The sequence below is a fragment of the Triticum dicoccoides genome, chromosome 4A (assembly GCF_002162155.2).
Source record: "Triticum dicoccoides isolate Atlit2015 ecotype Zavitan chromosome 4A, WEW_v2.0, whole genome shotgun sequence".
Lineage (NCBI taxonomy): Eukaryota > Viridiplantae > Streptophyta > Magnoliopsida > Poales > Poaceae > Triticum > Triticum dicoccoides.
This window is the reverse complement of record NC_041386.1, coordinates 63,306,765-63,325,137: the sequence shown is the minus strand read 5'-3', so window position 1 is coordinate 63,325,137 and position 18,373 is coordinate 63,306,765. Positions and strand designations below refer to the sequence as shown.

Below are 18,373 nucleotides of genomic sequence, written 5' to 3'. Positions count from 1 at the left end.
CCAGGATTTACACCCTGGTGGGCTAAGGATACCATCGTCGTCCTAACCATTCAACCACATGTTGGTTCGTCATGTCTTTTGCTCTTGATATGTTCATGCTTTATTTGCAAAAAAATACAATATTTAATTTTAAAAGAAATCCCATTGTCATTTATATGCGTTTGCAGTATGTTTGATTTAATATACACGATAGTTTTTTTTTCTTAAAATGGTTACAATTTTCTCCCATGCTAACAAGACAGTAAGAAACACATGCAGCAAAACATTTTTTAGTGACTGTAAATAAAAAAAACAGATGTTTGTTCTTTTTCCAACTCCGGAGCTACGGCCTCACGTCTTCATTCCCGTTTCATTTTTGTTTCTAAATTATGGTCGAAACACGTGCACGGTTACTGCTTCCTTCTTTCCGTAAGCGCAACGGTAATATCTCCTCGCAGCAAAGATAAGCATCGAGCCGAATAAGGCAGTGTGTTATGTTTGTTCGGAATGCTCCATCTGACTTGCGTGCCGAGCTGGCCGGGTTTCCAAGAAAAGAAAAACGGACTAAACCAACTTGCAGTTCGCGGTTTTGCCTAACGCGTTGGTCACATTTTTGTACGCGACGCTGACCGAGCGAGCAACAGACTCACACCGTACGTGTCGTCGCCATCTAAATTGGTCAGCACTACTACCACATGTCTCCAGCTCTCGCTAAGGCTAGTCGTAATAATATCATAGCTAGTATCATGCATGACAATTAGACAATTTTGATAAGATGTCATAGACTTAAATAAACAAAAAGAGGATTGAGTATCATATACTGTATCATAATAAATATTATGCTAATATATGTTATGCATGACAATAAATAAAGTACTGCACCTTCTATTTGAAATTACTTGTCGCAAAAATGAATGTATCTAAACGTATTTTAATTTTAAATACAACAATTTTTATGACAAGTAATTGTAGATGAATTAAGTACATGATACTATTCATTAGGGAGGTAGTATCATACACTAGTATCATATGCATGATACTAGTATATGATACTCTCCATTACAACCAGCCTAATCCGCACGCCTGATTGGCCGATGAATCCAGGTCAGCGCCACATTCAATCCCCGTTTTTAATTGCCTGGATTTCGGCTGGTAAAACGCGGCTCTATCCGCCGCGTCACACTATAGCCCGGTATAAATACCCCGCCCCGTCCCCCCATTCCGACCCACCCACCAAACAAACATCCCAGCTCGAGCTCTCGTCTCTGTCACGTACCACAAAGCCGGGAAAGCTCGTGCCTCCAAGAAAAATGGCGTTCCGCAGAACCATTGCACGGAGCATATGGGCAGCCAAGAGCGCGGCCGCCAGCTCTGCCGCCGCGGTGCCCAAGCCCCCGCCTCCCATCCTCCCGGCGAGGCGGACGCTGCCGGTGGTGGAGGACTGCCCCACGCTCGCATTCCTGCGCCCGCGCCCGGCCACCGCCCGCTACTCCACCGTCTCCGTGCCGCTCCCGCACCACTGCTTCCCCGCGTTCCCCGTCGGCGACCAGCTGTTCAACCGCCTCGTCGACGGGCTCACGCCGCCGCCTGCCGCCGTGCCGTGGAGGCCCGGGGAGGCGGGGGTGACGCTGCAGGAGGCGAGGAAGGTGGCGAGGGCGGCGGAGATGGAGGCCGCGCGCGCCACGCTGAGGGCCAACCCCGAGAGCGTCGTGTCCAGGTCAGAGTACGCCGCGCTCTGCGTCGACATTGCGGGCGGCGCGGAGGGCGGGCGCAGGCTCGCCGGGGCTCTCGACGAGGCCGGCGCCGTCATCGTCCTCGCCGACGCCGTCTTCCTCCGCCCCGACCAGGTGGCAAAGGCGATCGGGAGCATGCTGCCGGCGCCGGCGCGCGCGGCGGCCGCGGGCGACGACGTCGAGGCGCGCACGCGGGAGCTCGCGGCGCTGGAGCGGCAGAAGGCGGCCATCGACGCCAAGGCGGCGGCGCAGACGCGGCGGGAGCTGTGGTGCGGGCTGGGCCTGCTGGCGGCGCAGACGCTGGGGTTCATGCGGCTCACCTTCTGGGAGCTGTCGTGGGACGTGATGGAGCCCGTGTGCTTCTACGTCACCTCCATCTACTTCATGTCCGGCTACACCTTCTTCATGCGGACGGCCATGGAACCCTCCTTCGAGGGCTTCTACCGGAGCCGCTTCGCGGCGAGGCAGCGCCGCCTCATGCGCGCCCGCCAGTTCGACGTCGCCCGGTACAACGCGCTGAAGCAAGGGGAGCGGCGCGGCGTGTCCGGCTCCGGTTCTGTGGCACAAAGCGATCACGGCGAGTGCGATGCCGACGTTTTCAGGCACGCCACGCACGCACATCAGTAGCGCCGTTCTTCTAGGGAACTCTGGTACAGGCTAACTAGTTTGAGACGTAGTCGCAAAATGAAAAGAAAAAACTAGCTTGAGACGTGTAGTAGAGTGCTTATCAGGATTCACCGATTGAGGGTCCATGGCACAGAAAATTCACCGATGTTTGAGTTTGTTTATAACTTGTATAGTAATGGTAAAATTCACCATTTTATCGTGAAAAACTGGGTCGAACATTTGTATGTTGAAAAAGGTGAACGTGCACGTTTCAAAAGAAAACAGGAACACACTCCGCGAACATCTCTGTTTTGGGCTGTCAGCCTGTCACAACTCGTGTACACGTTGTTGGAAGGAAAAAGAACAGATGGAGACCATTTGTTTCTTTCATAACACGTAAAATAAAATACCGAAAGGGATGGTCGACAGCGGTCGCGACTAGGCCAGCCCAACAGACGCGAAGTAAAAAGTTCTACATGAATGGAACTTAAGATTTGCCGCCGCTAAACTTCTGGATTTATTTCAGTAATTCCGGCGATATATTTTCAATGGAAGGGGACGTTCCCATCGACTACGAGGCACCTATAGTGATTTCGTAAAATTTCAAGATGATATGTCGGCTCAGTCTTTCGAAGGTGCTAATAGCGGTAGTTTGTGCGTGTGTGCGTTCATACGGTTGAATGTATACACGTTTATATGAGCGCATGCTTCTGTACTATGTTCAAAAAAAACTAGAAGCATTAACTGTTGATGCTGTAATGTGAGGCCCGACTATTTATCCCGACTATTTATCCACGCACAACAGCGTCGAGATTTGAGAGATTGTTTAAGGGCTAACAATTTAAAACTGTGCTGGCCCGAACAATTTTAAAATCTCTGATTATTCTGAAAAGCGAACACTTTTCAAAATACTGAATATTTTTTTAAAAAAAGAACATTTTTTTAAAAACACAATCAATTTTGAGGTGAACACTCTTTGAAACATAAATATTTTTTGAAAAAATCGGAATAAATTTTAAAAACCGAAGAATTTTTTTAAAAAAATCTTTGTATAGTTTTATAAATTGTTTATTGTCATTAAGAAAATGTAAAATGTGCATTTGGCGAAATGTTACCGTGTCACATTTTTCAAAAAAAATGGAATTTCGTAAGTTATTTGCGTTTAAAAATTATATTCAGTATTTCCAAAAAAATACTTTTTTTACGAAATGTTTCGGAAAAATTCCAAAAAGGTTTTCATATATGAACGCACATTTCTGTTCTTATACACAAGTACACGCTGAATATACTCGTTAGCAGCCTTCATTCGGATTGGTTAGGTGAGGCGTCTATGAGTGCGACGTACTTGAGTTCAAGTATTGTCAAGCTCAATTTTTGTGGCCGCTTCAAATTTTTGTCGCTCCTAATAATCCATCCTTCCTATATAATCTCTCGTCTAACATTTCGGCACGAAAATTAGCGCGGCCGTTCGTTACCTGAGTTACGGTTGGCTGGTACTCCCTCCGTCCGGAAATATTTGTTATCGAAATGGATAAAAAAAGATGTATCTAAAATTAAAATACATGTAGATACACCTCTTTTTATTCATCTTGATGACAAGTATTTCCGGACGAAGGGAGTAGAAGACAAGTGCGTTCGTAAAAAAATATTTATTTTCATTAATCATTAAGAAAATGTAAAAGAAGAAATTATCATCACGAAAATGGAAATAAAAAAGAACGAATGAGCCTGCAAGCAACTGCGTTAATGGGCCGGCGCAATTCGTCCTAATGTCCAGCCAGCCCGTCAACTATCCTTGCCAAATCAGCGAATACCAGTTAAACATCCTCAAGATTTAAAATAGGTTGGGATCAGAAAGTTTGGTGTGCTAATTTTCGAGATTATGAGTTCAAAGTTTGATTTAACTTTTTTTTAGGTAAGTTCGATTTAGCTTTCATCTACAAGTTGAAGATTTATTTTGAACCTTTTCCTTGTTGAATGGACTGAGATGGCCCGTCCCGTTCGTTTTGTTCATGTGCCAACTTCTCTTCTCAGGATTTATACAAGCACAAAAAATCTCTGGAAGCAGTGCATTAGACTTGTCTACTCCCTCCGTCACAGTTTACAAGTCCTACGCGTATACTTAGGTTGCCAATTTTATCACCCTAATATAAACTATATAACACAAAAATTATACTTTTTGAAAATAGAACATCTGAAATTTATATTGGTATATTTTTTGTAATATATGACTTGTATTAGGTTGGTCAAATTAACGATCTAGGGGTACGCGCACGCCTTGTAAACTAAGAGAGAGGGGGTAAGAAAAAAGCAGTGCACTGCACCAAGAGGAACCACTCAAAAAAAAAAAACTAGACCATGAGGAAAAAAATCATCAAACCATGTGACAAATAAATCCATCTATTTTGTGCAAAGTCCAGATGAATCAAAAGCATACGTCTTCTTTTTTAGAAATTAAATTTATAATGAATCAAAAGTATACATATTGACACGACCAAACCAATAAACATCTGGTAAGTAATTCGGATGAACGATACTAACCAAAAATCGAGACACCATAACGATGAGCGAACGACACTGCTAGCCAAAATCGAACGGCCGGACTACTGCTGCGCGGGGCAAAAGGTGATGAGGTACTGCGCTCCGGCGCCGCAGGTGAAGGTGCTGGTGGGATCGTCGTAGGCGTAGCTGTAGGCGGCGGGGCACGCCGCCTTGAACAGCCTGGAGTACCTGGTCGGCCCGCAGCTGTCCGGCCCGCCGTGCGCGCCCGTGCAGCAGTACTCGGCCGTCCCGAACGCCTCGCACGCGCTCCGGCACGCCACCGTCCTCCCCTCCTGGGCGCCCTCCTTGCCGGCCACCTGCAGCTCCGCGGGGCACAGCGCGTTCACGTCGCCCACGCACCCGGCGTAGCCGCACGTCGAGGAGTTCACCATGGCGCCCGTGGCCGCCACGCCGATGCCCACGTTGTACCCATCCACCAGGCTCACGTCGTAGAAGTCCTTCCCGTCGGAGCCCCCGAGGGTGAACTCGGCGAGCGTGACGGGGGGCGCGCCGCCGAGGGCGCAGCTCACGGCGCCGCCGCAGTCGCCCGTGGTGCAGGCGAGGGACGCGCCGGAGGCCGCGGCGACGCAGCCGGTGCGCGCCCAGAGCCGGCCGGACCAGCCCGTCGGGCCGGGGAACGACACGTTGGCGCCCGGCGCGAGCTCGAAGCCGCCGCCCCCGACGGCGGCGGCGCTGTTGCCGGACAATGTGGCCGGCCAGATCGTGAAGGTGCAGTTGTTACGCAGCGTGAAGACCGTCGTGCCGGCCGCCTCGGCGCCGGGCTGTGCGCGTGACCAAACGACCCCTGCGCGGAGACGTTACCATGCAGACACGCGTACGTCAGCGCGAATGCAGCAACAACCTGATGAACTTCGTCTAACCAAGAACTCGCAGGCGTACCGAGGAGGAGCAGAAGGGACGCGATCCGTGCGGCGTCCATGGCAATGGCGGGCCTCGATCGAGCTAGGAGGAGCTCGTTGGACAGGCGGCGGAGCGGACGATCGATCGCTTGGACGGAAGGTGTGGGAGCTGCAGCTGGAAAATTAGTGAAGTGATTCGGCAGATACTACTACGCTTTGTACAGACGTGACGGGGTGAGGAGGCCATTAGGTGGGAACTCGGGAGGAGATATCGGAGTTCGTTGAGAGTTTGGAGGGACGCACGACTAACGCCTGGTGTCGTGTCCACCTCGTGCCATCGCCCATGTACGCGCGAGTTTAGGTGCCGTAGCGGTGCTGGTAGTGGTGCTTTAGTTTCAGGCGAGAAATCCGTGACAATTTGTGTACGGTAAAAGGCGTAACGGATTCCAATGCTTTTCTTTTTGCGAAAGTAACAGATTTCAATTTAGAGCAGATTATTTTTTCTAGACACATTTAGAGCAGATTAGTTGCAGGCCTTCAGCTCATCTCGGCCCAGCATGTCCGCCGTAGACAAAAAAAGCCTACAGCTCATCTGCTCACACGGAGACCTCCTATGTGCCGCTCTTTGCGTCCGATTCGCACGCGCCGCACAGATACAGCCCCCCGAATGGGCCGGCCCATCGTCGCGACGAAACAGCAAAATGATCACCTATAAAATTATAACGCGGAGCGGGGGATCGATCGCTGCACCTGGAGCTAGTATACTCTTGTCGCTCGTGTCCTACAAGCCAAGTATTATCCGGACGGTGACATTCTTTCTGCTACAATTGCTCCTGGCATAAGCTATGTTTGGCGGAGCATCCTTCAGGGAGTAGAGGTCATTAAGGAGGGGATGGTGTGGCGAGTTGGTAATGGCGACAATATTAGGATCTGGCAGGACCCATGGCTTCCTTCTGGTGCGGTCAGGTACCCAAGAACGAGGAGGGGAAGCACCCTGCTGACTAGGGTTGCGGAGTTGATTGATCCATACACTAACTCTTGGGATACTCAGCTGGTTAGGCAAACTTTCTGTCAGGAGGATGCAAATGTGATCTTGTCGATTCCCATCTTTGAACATCATGAGGACTTCGTGGCATGGCAGTTTGACAGGAAGGGGTTATTCTCTGTCTGCTCAGCATATAGGATTCATGTCGACCTTCTTCGGCGCCAATGCCAGCGGCAAACTGGTGAATGCTCGTCAGGGCGGGAGGAGGAAAAGAAAATGTGGCGGCACCTCTGGCAAGTGAATTGCCCCGGGAAGGTACATCACTTCATGTGGAGATTGGCACACAATAGTCACCCTTTGTTGCGAAACGTGGAGCACATTGGAGTTGAACTGGACACAAGTTGCGTGGTGTGCCATCGTCTGCCGGAGGACGGAGGGCACTTGTTTCTGCGCTGCAAAGAGGTAAAGAAAATCTGGAGTGCTTGTGGTCTGGAGGGTGTTCGTCAAAGCCTGCTTGAATGCCAAACATCTCGCCGGCTGCTAGAGGAGCTCTTTCGTATACCCGAGGATGTAAAACTAAGAGCAATTTGCCTCATGTGGTTGTGGTGGACAGAGAGGAACAAAGCGAATCATAACCAAAGCAGAGCATCAGCGGAGGAGTTTCAGTCTTCAGTTACCAGACATGTCACTGAATGGCGGGAATACAATGCAAAACATGTACAGCCAAGAGTGCAGAGGATTCAGAAATGGGTCAAGCCAGCTATGGATGTGGTTAAAATCAACATTGATGCAGCTTTTAGGGGCCTGTCACAACCTGGTGGCTGGGGGTGCATTGCTCGGGACCATGCTGGAGACGTCCTCTTCGCGGCCGCCGGCGTGTTGGAAAACGTGTCCGATGCTCTTCATGCTGAAGCTTCTGCCCTGCTGCATGCGGTCCGGTTTGCTGAAGACCATGGCATGGGTCGTGTTGTTTTTGAGACTGATTGCTTGGCTCCTGTGCAGGCCATCAATTCTGGAACTCTTGATCGATCCCCACTGGGTGCCATCTTTCACGAGCTCAAATACCTGCTCCAGTTCAGTTTTATTAAGTGGAATGTCTACCACTGTCCACGCGCTTGTAATGCCCCAGCCCATGAACTGGCTGCTTTAGGCTGTAGTGGTGCCTATGGGAACCAATTTGTTTGGCTTTTCAAATCTCCCTGATATTGTAACTTGTGTTGTGATCACCGATCTGGTTAGTCCTTGGTAATTGGAATGCACGGTGTTCCAGTCAAAAAAAAAGTATACTCTTGTCGCTAACCAGGCGAGCTAACTACCTCCTTCGGTCATATGTAACGCGGGTACTTTAAAAGATCATCTACTACATATCTAACACCCCCACCTAGAAACCTTAAACATTGGATATGTTCAAAAAAAATTAAAATTCAAAAATTGTTCGCCTTTGCTGAATGCTAGAAGAACAACTAAAACACTTGAACAAAGTTTTGGTAAAATGAACATTTTTTAAAATCCCGAACATTTTTTGAATTTAGAGAACAAAATTTTGTACGCAAACGTTATGTTTGAGAGAAAAAGTTAAATTCGTATGAAATATGTGAACATTCTTTAAAACTCCCGAACAAAATTTGAAATATGTGAACAAATTTTTGAAATGGGAACATTTTACGAAACTCACGAACAAAAATTTCAAACACGAATATTTTCTGAAAAAATGCAAACAAAATTTGAAAAGGAACATTTACTGAAACTCACGAACAAAAATTGAAAAAAGAACATTTTTCTTAATTTGCAAACAAATTTTGCAAAGTTGTGAAATTGTGAAAAAACAGAAAAAAGAAAAAGAAACTAAAAAAATAAAAGAGAAACAAAATTTGAAGATGAGAACATTTATTTAACTTTGAGTAATTTTTTGAAAGCATGAACATTTTTTCAAGTCAGGAACAAAAATTGAAAATGAGAACATTTTGTGAAGTTTTGAACAATTTTTTTGAAAGGATGAACAAAATTTGAAAATGAGAACATTTTGTGAAGTTTTGAACAATTTTTTGAAAGCATGAACAAAATTTGAAAAATGAGAACATTTTGTGAAGTTTTGAACAATTGTGAGCAACACAAAAAAATTGAAAATATAATAATATAACTTTGAAAAGAGAAAAACAAAAAATGAAAAAGAAACAGAAAACAAGAAAAAAAGAAACATAAAAAACGAAAAAAGATAAAAAGAAAACAGAAAAAGAAAAAAGAACATTAAAATGAAAAAGAAAAAGAAATAGTAAAAAAAGAAACAAAAAGGGGTAAAGGGGGCAATAGAAAAAATGGTTCATGAACCTTCTAGAAGGTTCTCAAAACCAGAAAAACCGCCTGGGAACTACCTAGAAGATTCTCAAAACCGGATTCGCTTTAACGTTTGAACGGGCCGGCCCATCCTAACGCGCTCGTCCGCAAAGAGCGGCAAATAGGAAATTCCGCTCACACGTTCCGCAACACGTGGTTTGTCAACTGCGTTGTGTGGGCGAATTAGTTTCTGTCAACACAGCCACCACCTAGTTCATGCGCGTGTGGGTGTTCGCCCACACAACACTCGTACGTTGTTGAATGGTAATCCGTGACAACTAGGTAAACACACATGATAACTATGGTTCGTTACTAGACGGCAACTGCAGTTGTGCATACGTGGCAACCAGATAAACACACATGACAACTGTGATTAACCATACGTGGCAAGTATGGTTGGACCACACGTGGCAACTAGGTAAACCCACATGGCAACTATTGTTTGACCATATGTGGCAAGTAGTTAATCACACACGACAACTATGGTTTGATTACACGCTGCAACTACCATAAATTAGACATGGCAACTATAGTTAACCAAAATAGAGAGAGTTGTCATGCTTTTACAGCTACATTTGCTATCCCGGATAACTACATCTGCCATCCTGGATGTCAACTAAATCATCATCCCGCGGGTATCTAACGTAGCTGTGTCAGGACGTGTGGGCACATTTACTTCGTGCCACAAGCGCGGGGTGAAAATGAGTAGTACTTGTTGGGCGTGTGAAACGAAGTAGCTGCGTCCACACGTGTGGGTAATTGCAATATTTGCCCACACACAACCCGTGTGAGCTGCCTCTTACTCACGCCACACATAATGTGTGAGTGGATGACTAGTATGCCACACGTGTGGGTGTTATCAGGACCATTAAAATAACATTTTATACAGGGCAACTTTTTTGCCTTTTCTTAATACACATACACATGTACATAATGCATGTGGGAAAAATTTACAGCATTATACTTTCACACATGACGCATAGAAAAAGGACAAAATTGATCAGGATTACAAGTTCAAAGTGCTAATTTATGGGAATCAAGATTCGGGGTTGGATTTACCTTTCGTGTATAATTTTAATGTTTGTTTTGGACTTTTTCTATCTCTAAATAAAGTCTTCATGTGAGCCGGACTTGGCCACCAAATGCATACCCCCAGCCCACCCCCACCCCGAGCTATATGGGTTGTCCTCGTACAGGCTTCCTATTCTTTTTTCCTACGATTTTGAGGACATTCTAGAACCTTCTTCAATTGGTATTTTTTTACATTTTTCCCGACCTTCCTCTTTCGGTTGTATTTCGATTTTAATTTTCTCTTTGATTACGTTTTCACTTTGTATATTTTTTATATTTATAATTTCAAAATCATATAAGTTATCAAAGTTGGGAATATTTATCAAAATATGGCAACATTATTAAAACTATGAACAATTTTTCAATTCATGAATTCTTTTGAAATCCAGGAATTTATTTCTAAATTTGTGGACAATTTTAAAATTCATAGTAGTAGTTTTTAGAATCCTGAATATTTTTTCAAATTGATGAAAAATTTACATTTCTATTAAAAAAACTATTTTGTTTGAAATTTACAAACATTTTTCAAATTCAGGCATGTTTTAAAAATTCTCCAACATTTTTTAAAATTCTTGAGCATTTTGAAATTCCCAAAACTTTTTAAATAATTTATAAATTTTAATAGAAAACCAAGCCGGAATAAAAAAACGGGTGAAAACTTAATAAATAAAGTCAAACGTTTGGCCGCTCGCAATGCCACACTAGGCCGACCCACTTAGCGTTGCATGGAATAGGAGCACCCCATTATGTTGATCGTTCGGCTCAAGCTCTTTTGGTCCAAAGTTGGTATTGGTCGCCGTCGATAACACTATGATGCTTTAGCGATCGCAAGAGCAGAAGAGCTCAACCTATTGTTGTTTGCTTCAAAGGTGTGGTGGAATTCATAATGACATTTGACCACTTGCGTGCATTATTTCTTCTGTGGATTCCTTGTGATTTTAAGGCCCTCAAAGCATTCTAGTCGAAGCCCAACAATTATTGAAATACCAAAAATCGTTCCGAAATGACTCGTATTGATACGTCTTCAACGTATTTATAATTTTTAATTATTACATGTTGTTATATTATCATTCTTGAATGTTTTACAATCATTTTATTACAATTTTATATCTTTTTTGGACTAACCTATTAACATAGTGTCCAGTGCGAGTTGCTGTTTTTTGCTTGCTTTTTACTTCGTAGAATATCCCTATCAAACGGAGTCCAAACACAGCGAAATTTTTTGAAGATTTTTTTGGACCAGAAGACAACTTAGGAGCCAAGAAAGCACCTGGGGGAGGCCCATGGGGCCCACAAGACACCAGGGCGCGCTAGAGGCCTCTGGCATGCCCTGATGGGTTGTGGGGCCCATGAGAGTCTCCTCCACCGCCTCTCAGCTTCATAAACACCCAAATATTCCAGAAATCCTAGGTAAGTTGACGAAACATAATTCCAGCCACCGCAAATCTCAGAACCACGAGATCCAATCTAGACCTATTACACTCTGCCAGAGGGAAACACGATTACGGAGGGTTTCATCATCCTCATTGGTGCATCTCCGATGATTTGTGAATAGTTCACCATAGACCTACGAGTCCGTAGGCACTAGCTAGATGGTTTCTTCTCTCTTTTTATTCTCAATACAATGGTCTCTTGGAGATCTATTTGATATAATGACTTTTTGCAGTGTGTTTGTTGGGATCCGATGAAGTTTGAGTTGACACGGGTACGCGTCGGTGCTAAACGGTTTTAACCCCTTTCCGCGACGGCAATCAGAACCGTCGCCAAGTGAGTGTGGGCGATAGGGGGGTCCTTCCCACACGACCTATAAATCGTCGAGGATATGCCCTCCTGGCACACACGCTCGACAAAATGAGGTCGTGTGCGACCGACGAGCACTCAAATCCAGAAATACATACAGTAGTGCTAAAAATACAATTATACAGGCGGAATCATTTCCGGTCGCAAGTACATCTCACACAGTCAGTCACCGCTAAACGTTTCCGTTCGTATATACATCCCACACAGTCACTTCAAGGAAAACGTTTGCGCAAGGTGGCGTAATGCAAACAGTTTTCAAAAGAATGTCGTGTGTGATTGTTCATTGATCCAACACAGTTTATTCTTAAATACTGTGTGTGTTGCCTGAGGTCATCATCCACGGTGTTTTCATATTAAGCACATAATACATTTCATTTCCATATTAAGGAAGCAGTATTTCATAATTGAAATACATCGGAGTACAACATGATATAGTTTCAGCACTCAGCTACCCCATTACACAACTGCACCAGTAGTAAGTTTCACATGCAACATCTAGAACCTTTCGAAATTAGTATCATAGATGGTACATAGAGAGATGCATCTGTCGGGGAACGTAGTAATTTCAAAAAAATTCTACGCACATGCAAGATCATGGTGATGCATAGCAACGAGAGGGGAGAGTGTTGTCCACGTACCCTCGTAGACCGTTAAGCGGAAGTGTTATGACAACGCGGTTGATGTAGTCGTACGTCTTCACGATCGACCGATCCTCAGTACTGAACGTACGACACCTTCGCGTTCAGCACACGTTCAGCCCGGTGACGTCCCGCAAACTCACGGTCCAGTAGAGCTCGAGGGAGAGTCTCGTCAGCACGATGGCGTGGTGATGATGTTGATGAAGCTACCGACACAGGGCTTCGCCTAAGCACCGCTATGATATGACCGAGGTGGATTATGGTGGAGAGGGGCGCCGCACATGGCTGGGAGAGATCAATGATCAACTTGTGTGTTCTAGGGTGCCCCCCGCCCCCGTATATAAAGGAGCAAGGGGGGAGGCCGGCCTGCCCTGTAGGGCGCGCCAGGAGGAGGAGTCCTCCTCCTAGTAGGAGTAGGACTCCCCTCTTTCCTACTCCTACTAGGAGGGGGAAAGGAAGGGGAGAAGGAGAAGGAAAGGGGGGTGCCGCCCCCCTTCCTAGTCCAATTCGGACCAGTGGGGGAGGGGGCGCGCGACCTGCCTTGGCCGGCCCTCTCTCTCTCTCTCCACTAGGGCCCAACAAGGACCATTAACCCCCGGGGGGTTCTGATAACCCCTCCGGCACTCCGGTAAAATCCTCGTCATGTCCAAATGTAGGCTTTCAATATATCAATTTTTATGTCTCGACCATTTTGAGACTACTTGTCATGTCCGTGATCATATCCGGGACTCCGAACTACCTTCGGTACATAAAAAATACAAACTCGTAATACCGATCGTCACAGAACTTTAAGCGTGCGGACCCTACGGGTTCGAGAACTATGTAGACATGACAGAGACATGACTCTGGTCAATAACCAATAGCGAAACCTGGATGCTCATATTGGTTCCTACATATTCTACGAAGATCTTTATCGGTTAAACCGCACAACAACATGCATTGTTCCCTTTGTCATCGGTATGTTACTTGCCCGAGATTCGATCGTTGGTATCTCAATACCTAGTTCAATCTCGTTACCGGCAAGTTTATTTACTCGTTCCGTAATGCATCATCCCGTAACTAACTCATTGGTCACATTTCTTGCAAGGCTTATAGTGATGTGCATTACCGAGAGGGTCCAGAGATACCTCTCCGACAATCGGAGTGACAAATCCTATTCTTGATCTATGCCAACTCCACGAACACCATCGGAGACACCTGTAGAGCACCTTTATAATCACCCAGTTATGTTGTGATGTTTGGTAGCACACAAAGTGTTCCTCCGGTATACGGGAGTTGCATAATCTCATAGTCATATGAACATGTATAAGTCATGAAGAAAGCAATAGCAGTAAACTAAATGATCAAGTGCTAAGCTAACGGAATGGGTCAAGTCAATTACATCATTCTCCTAATGATGTGATCCCGTTGATCAAATGACAACTCATGTCTATGGCTAGGAAACTGAACCATCTTTGATCAACGAGCTAGTCAAGTAGAGTCATACTAGTGACACTATGTTTGTCTATGTATTCACACATGTATTATGTTTTTGGTTAATACAATTCTAGCATGAATAATAAACATTTATCATGATATGAGGAAATAAATAATAACTTTATTATTGCCTCTAGGGCATATTTCCTTCAGTCTCCCACTTGCACTAGAGTCAATAATCTAGATTACAAAGTAATGATTTAACACCCATGGAGTCTTGGTGCTCATTATGTTTTGCTCAAGGAAGAGGCTTAGTCAACGGGTCTGCAACATTCAGATCCATATGTATCTTGCGAATCTTTATGTCTCCCACCTAGACTTGATCCCGCATGGAATTGAAGCGTCTCTTGATGTGCTTGATTCTTTTGTGAAATCTGGATTCCTTTGCCAGAATTGTCACAAAAGATTTTCATTGTACTCGATGCACTAGGTATGACACCTAGATCGGATATGAACTCCTTCATCCAGACTCCTTCATTTGCTGCTTCCGAAGCAGCTATATACTCCGCTTCACATGTAGATCCCGCCATGACGCTTTGTTTAGAACTGCTCCAACTTACAGCTCCACCGTTCAATATAAACACGTACCCGGTTTGCGATTTAGAATCGTCCGGATCAGTGTCAAAGCTTGCATCGATGTAACCATTTACGACAAGCTCTTTGTCACCTTCATAAACGAGAAACATATCCTTAGTCATTTTCAGGTATTTCCGGATGTTCTTAACCCCTGTCTAGTGATCCACTCCTGGATTACTTTGGTACCTCCCTGCTAAACTAATGGAAAGGCACACATCAGGTCTAGTACACAACATTGCATACATGATAGAGCCTATGGCTGAAGCATAGGGAACACTTTTCATTTTTCTCTCTATCTTCTGCAGTGGTCGGGCATTGAGTCTTACTCAATTTCACACCTTGTAACACAGGCAAGAACCCTTTATTTGCTTGATCCATTTTGGATTTCTTAAAAACTTTATCAAGGTATGTGCTTTGTGAAAGTCCAATTAAGCGTCTTGATCTATCTCTATAGATCTTGATGCCCAATATATAAGCAGCTTCTCCGAGGTCTTTCATTGAAAAACTCTTATTCAAGTATCCTTTTATGTTATCCAGAAATTCTATATCATTTCCAATCAACAATATGTCATCCACATATAATATTAGAAATGCTACAGAGCTCCCACTCACTTTCTTGTAAATACAGGCTTCTCCAAAAGTCTGTATAAAACCATATGCTTTGATCACACTATCAAAACGTTTATTCCAACTCCGAGAGGCTTGCACTAGTCCATAAATGGATCGCTGGAGCTTGCACACTTTGTTAGCACCCTTTGGATCGACAAAACCTTCTGGTTGCATCATATACAACTCTTCTTCCAGAAATCCATTCAGGAATTCAGTTTTGACATCCATTTGCCAAATTTCATAATCATAAAATGTGGCAATTGCCAACATGATTCGGACAGACTTAAGCATCGCTACGGGTGAGAAAGTCTCATCGTAGTCAATCCCTTGAACTTGTCGAAAACCTTTCGCAACAAGTCGAGCTTTGTAGACAGTAACATTACCGTCAGCGTCAGTCTTCTTCTTGAAGATCCATTTATTCTCTATGGCTCGCCGATCATCGGGCAAGTCAACCAAAGTCCACACTTTGTTCTCATACATGGATCCCATCTTAGATTTCATGGCCTCAAGCCATTTTGCGGAATCTGGGCTCACCCTCGCTTCTTCATAGTTCGTAGGTTCGTCATGGTCAAGTAACATGACTTCCAGAACAAGATTACCGTACCACTTTGGTGCGGATCTTACTCTGAGTGACCTATGAGGTTCGCTAGTAACTTGATCTGAAGTTTCATGATCATTATCATCAACTTCCTCACTAATTGGTGTAGGTGTCACAGGAACCAGTTTCTGTGATGAACTACTTTCCAATATGGGAGCAGGTACAGTTACCTCATCAAGTTCTACTTTCCCCCCACTCACTTCTTTCGAGAGAAACTCCTTCTCTAGAAAGGATCCATTTTTAGCAACAAATGTCTTGCCTTCGGATCTGTGATAGAAGGTGTACCCAATAGTTTCCTTTGGGTATCCTATGAAGACACATTTGTAGCGACCCGACCTCAGACAGTCAAGTCTCTGTGTTCAGTGTCATCCCTGGATCGGTAATGCTAACACACACAGTACTCGAAGGATTTATAACATAGTAGCAAGCACACACTTATTACATCGGATGTCTCAAAAGATAACTTATTACAATAAATATGGCTTAAGGCCATCTAAAAACGATAACAACGAAAGGCTTGGAAGATAAAGTGAGTCCATCAACTCCAACGGCATAGCTGAGTGCATGACAAACGACCTATGGCATCTTACTCCGTGTCTGAAAAGTCTGCAACATGATATGCTGCAGCCCGAAAATGGGTCAGCACATGGAATATGATGGTAATATAACACAGTAGAGCAATGAATAGATAAATGATATCACTACATGCATATTTGGCTAGTGGAGGCTCTATGGTTATAATGTTTTTGCGAAAAGCCAATTTTTCCCTACAACAAAGGAATATATTTTATTTAACTATCATGGTAGTTGAAACATTGAGAATGGTACCCCCATCTCAATCCCAATTAAAAGTGTCCTCAACGGCCCCAAACAATGTGTACAGGGTCTAGAGACGCCAAACGGGCGCCCGACATACCCGACCATAGTGTATCTACCGCATCATAGCCCACCCCTAGGGTCAGCGCTACGCACGGACGCCAACACATAACCTACAAACACCAGAAACTAGTTGCAACTCCTGGACAGAGGACGAGAGGGGTCAATAAGTCGAGCGGGGTCATATTTCAGGGCCCAATGTGTGGTAGTAGTTGTTTCATGGATCACAAACACAGAACTCAGTTCCTAAGGACGGTTTCAGTGAGACAACCCACCATGTACTCCTACATGGCCTCTCACCGCTACCTTTACCAAATCGTGTTCACACACTTAGCTCGCACACCGTAGGACATGTTTGCACACCTCCGATTCATCCCCGATGAACCAGACCTGACACGACTCTATGCAATAGCAGGCATGATAAACAAGCATGAATGAGTAGGCACGTCAGGGCTCAAACAACTCCTACTCATGCTAGTGGGTTTCATCTATTTATTGTGGCAATGACAGGTCATGCAGAGGAAAGGGGTTCAACTACCGCAACATGTAACAGTTGAATCGTTGTTGTCCTAATGCACTAAAGAGAGCGGGAGCGAGAGAGTGGGATTGTATCGGAATAAACAAGGGGTTTTGCTTGCCTGGCACTTCTGAAGATATCATTGGGTCTTCATCAGTGTCAACGATCACAGCGTCGGTACAACGTCTATCGAGAGGGGACAAACACCAGCAACTGAGAAAGAACTCAATCAACACATGACGATATGCAACAATATGATGCATGCTATGACATGGCAACATGAATGTGTTTTGCACTAATGCATCTAGCAACAATTTAAATGAAGTCCATATGGACCAAGGGTTCATATGCAAACTCCATATTTAGCATTTAAAATGCCATTATCATGTTTTCATTTATACAGGGGGTATAAGTTGGTTGAACATGCACGAAAGTAGCATAAATGGATAGATTGGATTTTTCTGATAATTTTTCATATATAATTTATTTCATTTGGAGTTACGGTTGAATTTCTATGATTTTTAGAAGTTTTGGGCATTTTCTGGAATTTCTGAATTATTTTAAATCCAGAAAATGATTAACTGCGTCAGCATTGCGTCATGCTAGCATCAGCAGGTCAACGGGGCTGTCCAGGTCAAACCTGACTGCTGGGCCCCACTAGTCAGTCTCACAGTTAACTATTTGGGTTAACTAGACTAACTAAACAACACTGGGCCCACTGGTCAGTGACTAACTAAACTAACTTAATTAAGTTTAGCTCTAACTAACTGGGTTAGCCGGGCGAGGCCCGCATGTCAGTGATTCAAGGGTCAAACAGAGGTCAACCTCGGGTCAAACCCGACGCTAACTGGGCTTTGACCCACTGCGGGGCCCGCTGTCAGTGACTAGGTGAGGTCCAGCTGGCGGGGATTAGCACTAATGACCCCGCCTCCTTGGCAGCCTTTCTTATGGGGAAATGTAGTCTAGTGTTCCTCGAGCCATAGTAGTCCGCTATAGCCCGGTTCACCGGAGTCCTGCTAGCCCAGCACTACTGCTCAGGACACTTGACTGGCCGGCATGTGTTTCACTTCGTTCCTATGTCAGTCCCTTCGGGGAAATGTCACGCGGTGACATCCGGAGTCCTGCCTAGCCTGCTACAGCCCAGGTTCCCGGAGTCCTGTTAGCCCAGTGCTAC

At 44.9% G+C, this 18,373-nt stretch overlaps 2 protein-coding genes across 2 annotated transcripts; one reads left to right on the top strand and one right to left on the bottom strand.

Moving 5' to 3' along the window:
* The first annotated feature begins 1,223 nt into the window (after positions 1-1,223).
* LOC119288681 (calcium uniporter protein 2, mitochondrial-like) lies at positions 1,224-2,542 on the top strand. Its single transcript, XM_037568255.1, has one exon. It carries the CDS (start codon positions 1,290-1,292, stop codon positions 2,337-2,339), a length of 1,050 nt encoding a protein of 349 aa, XP_037424152.1. The 5' UTR covers positions 1,224-1,289; the 3' UTR covers positions 2,340-2,542.
* Positions 2,543-4,739: 2,197 nt separating this feature from the next.
* LOC119288680 (pathogenesis-related thaumatin-like protein 3.5) lies at positions 4,740-5,952 on the bottom strand. Its single transcript, XM_037568254.1, has 2 exons — positions 5,760-5,952; positions 4,740-5,664 (listed from the first exon to the last, which is right to left on the bottom strand). The coding sequence occupies exons 1-2, from the start codon at positions 5,797-5,799 to the stop codon at positions 4,922-4,924; spliced, it is 783 nt and encodes a 260-aa protein (XP_037424151.1). The 5' UTR covers positions 5,800-5,952; the 3' UTR covers positions 4,740-4,921.
* Positions 5,953-18,373: the final 12,421 nt, after the last annotated feature.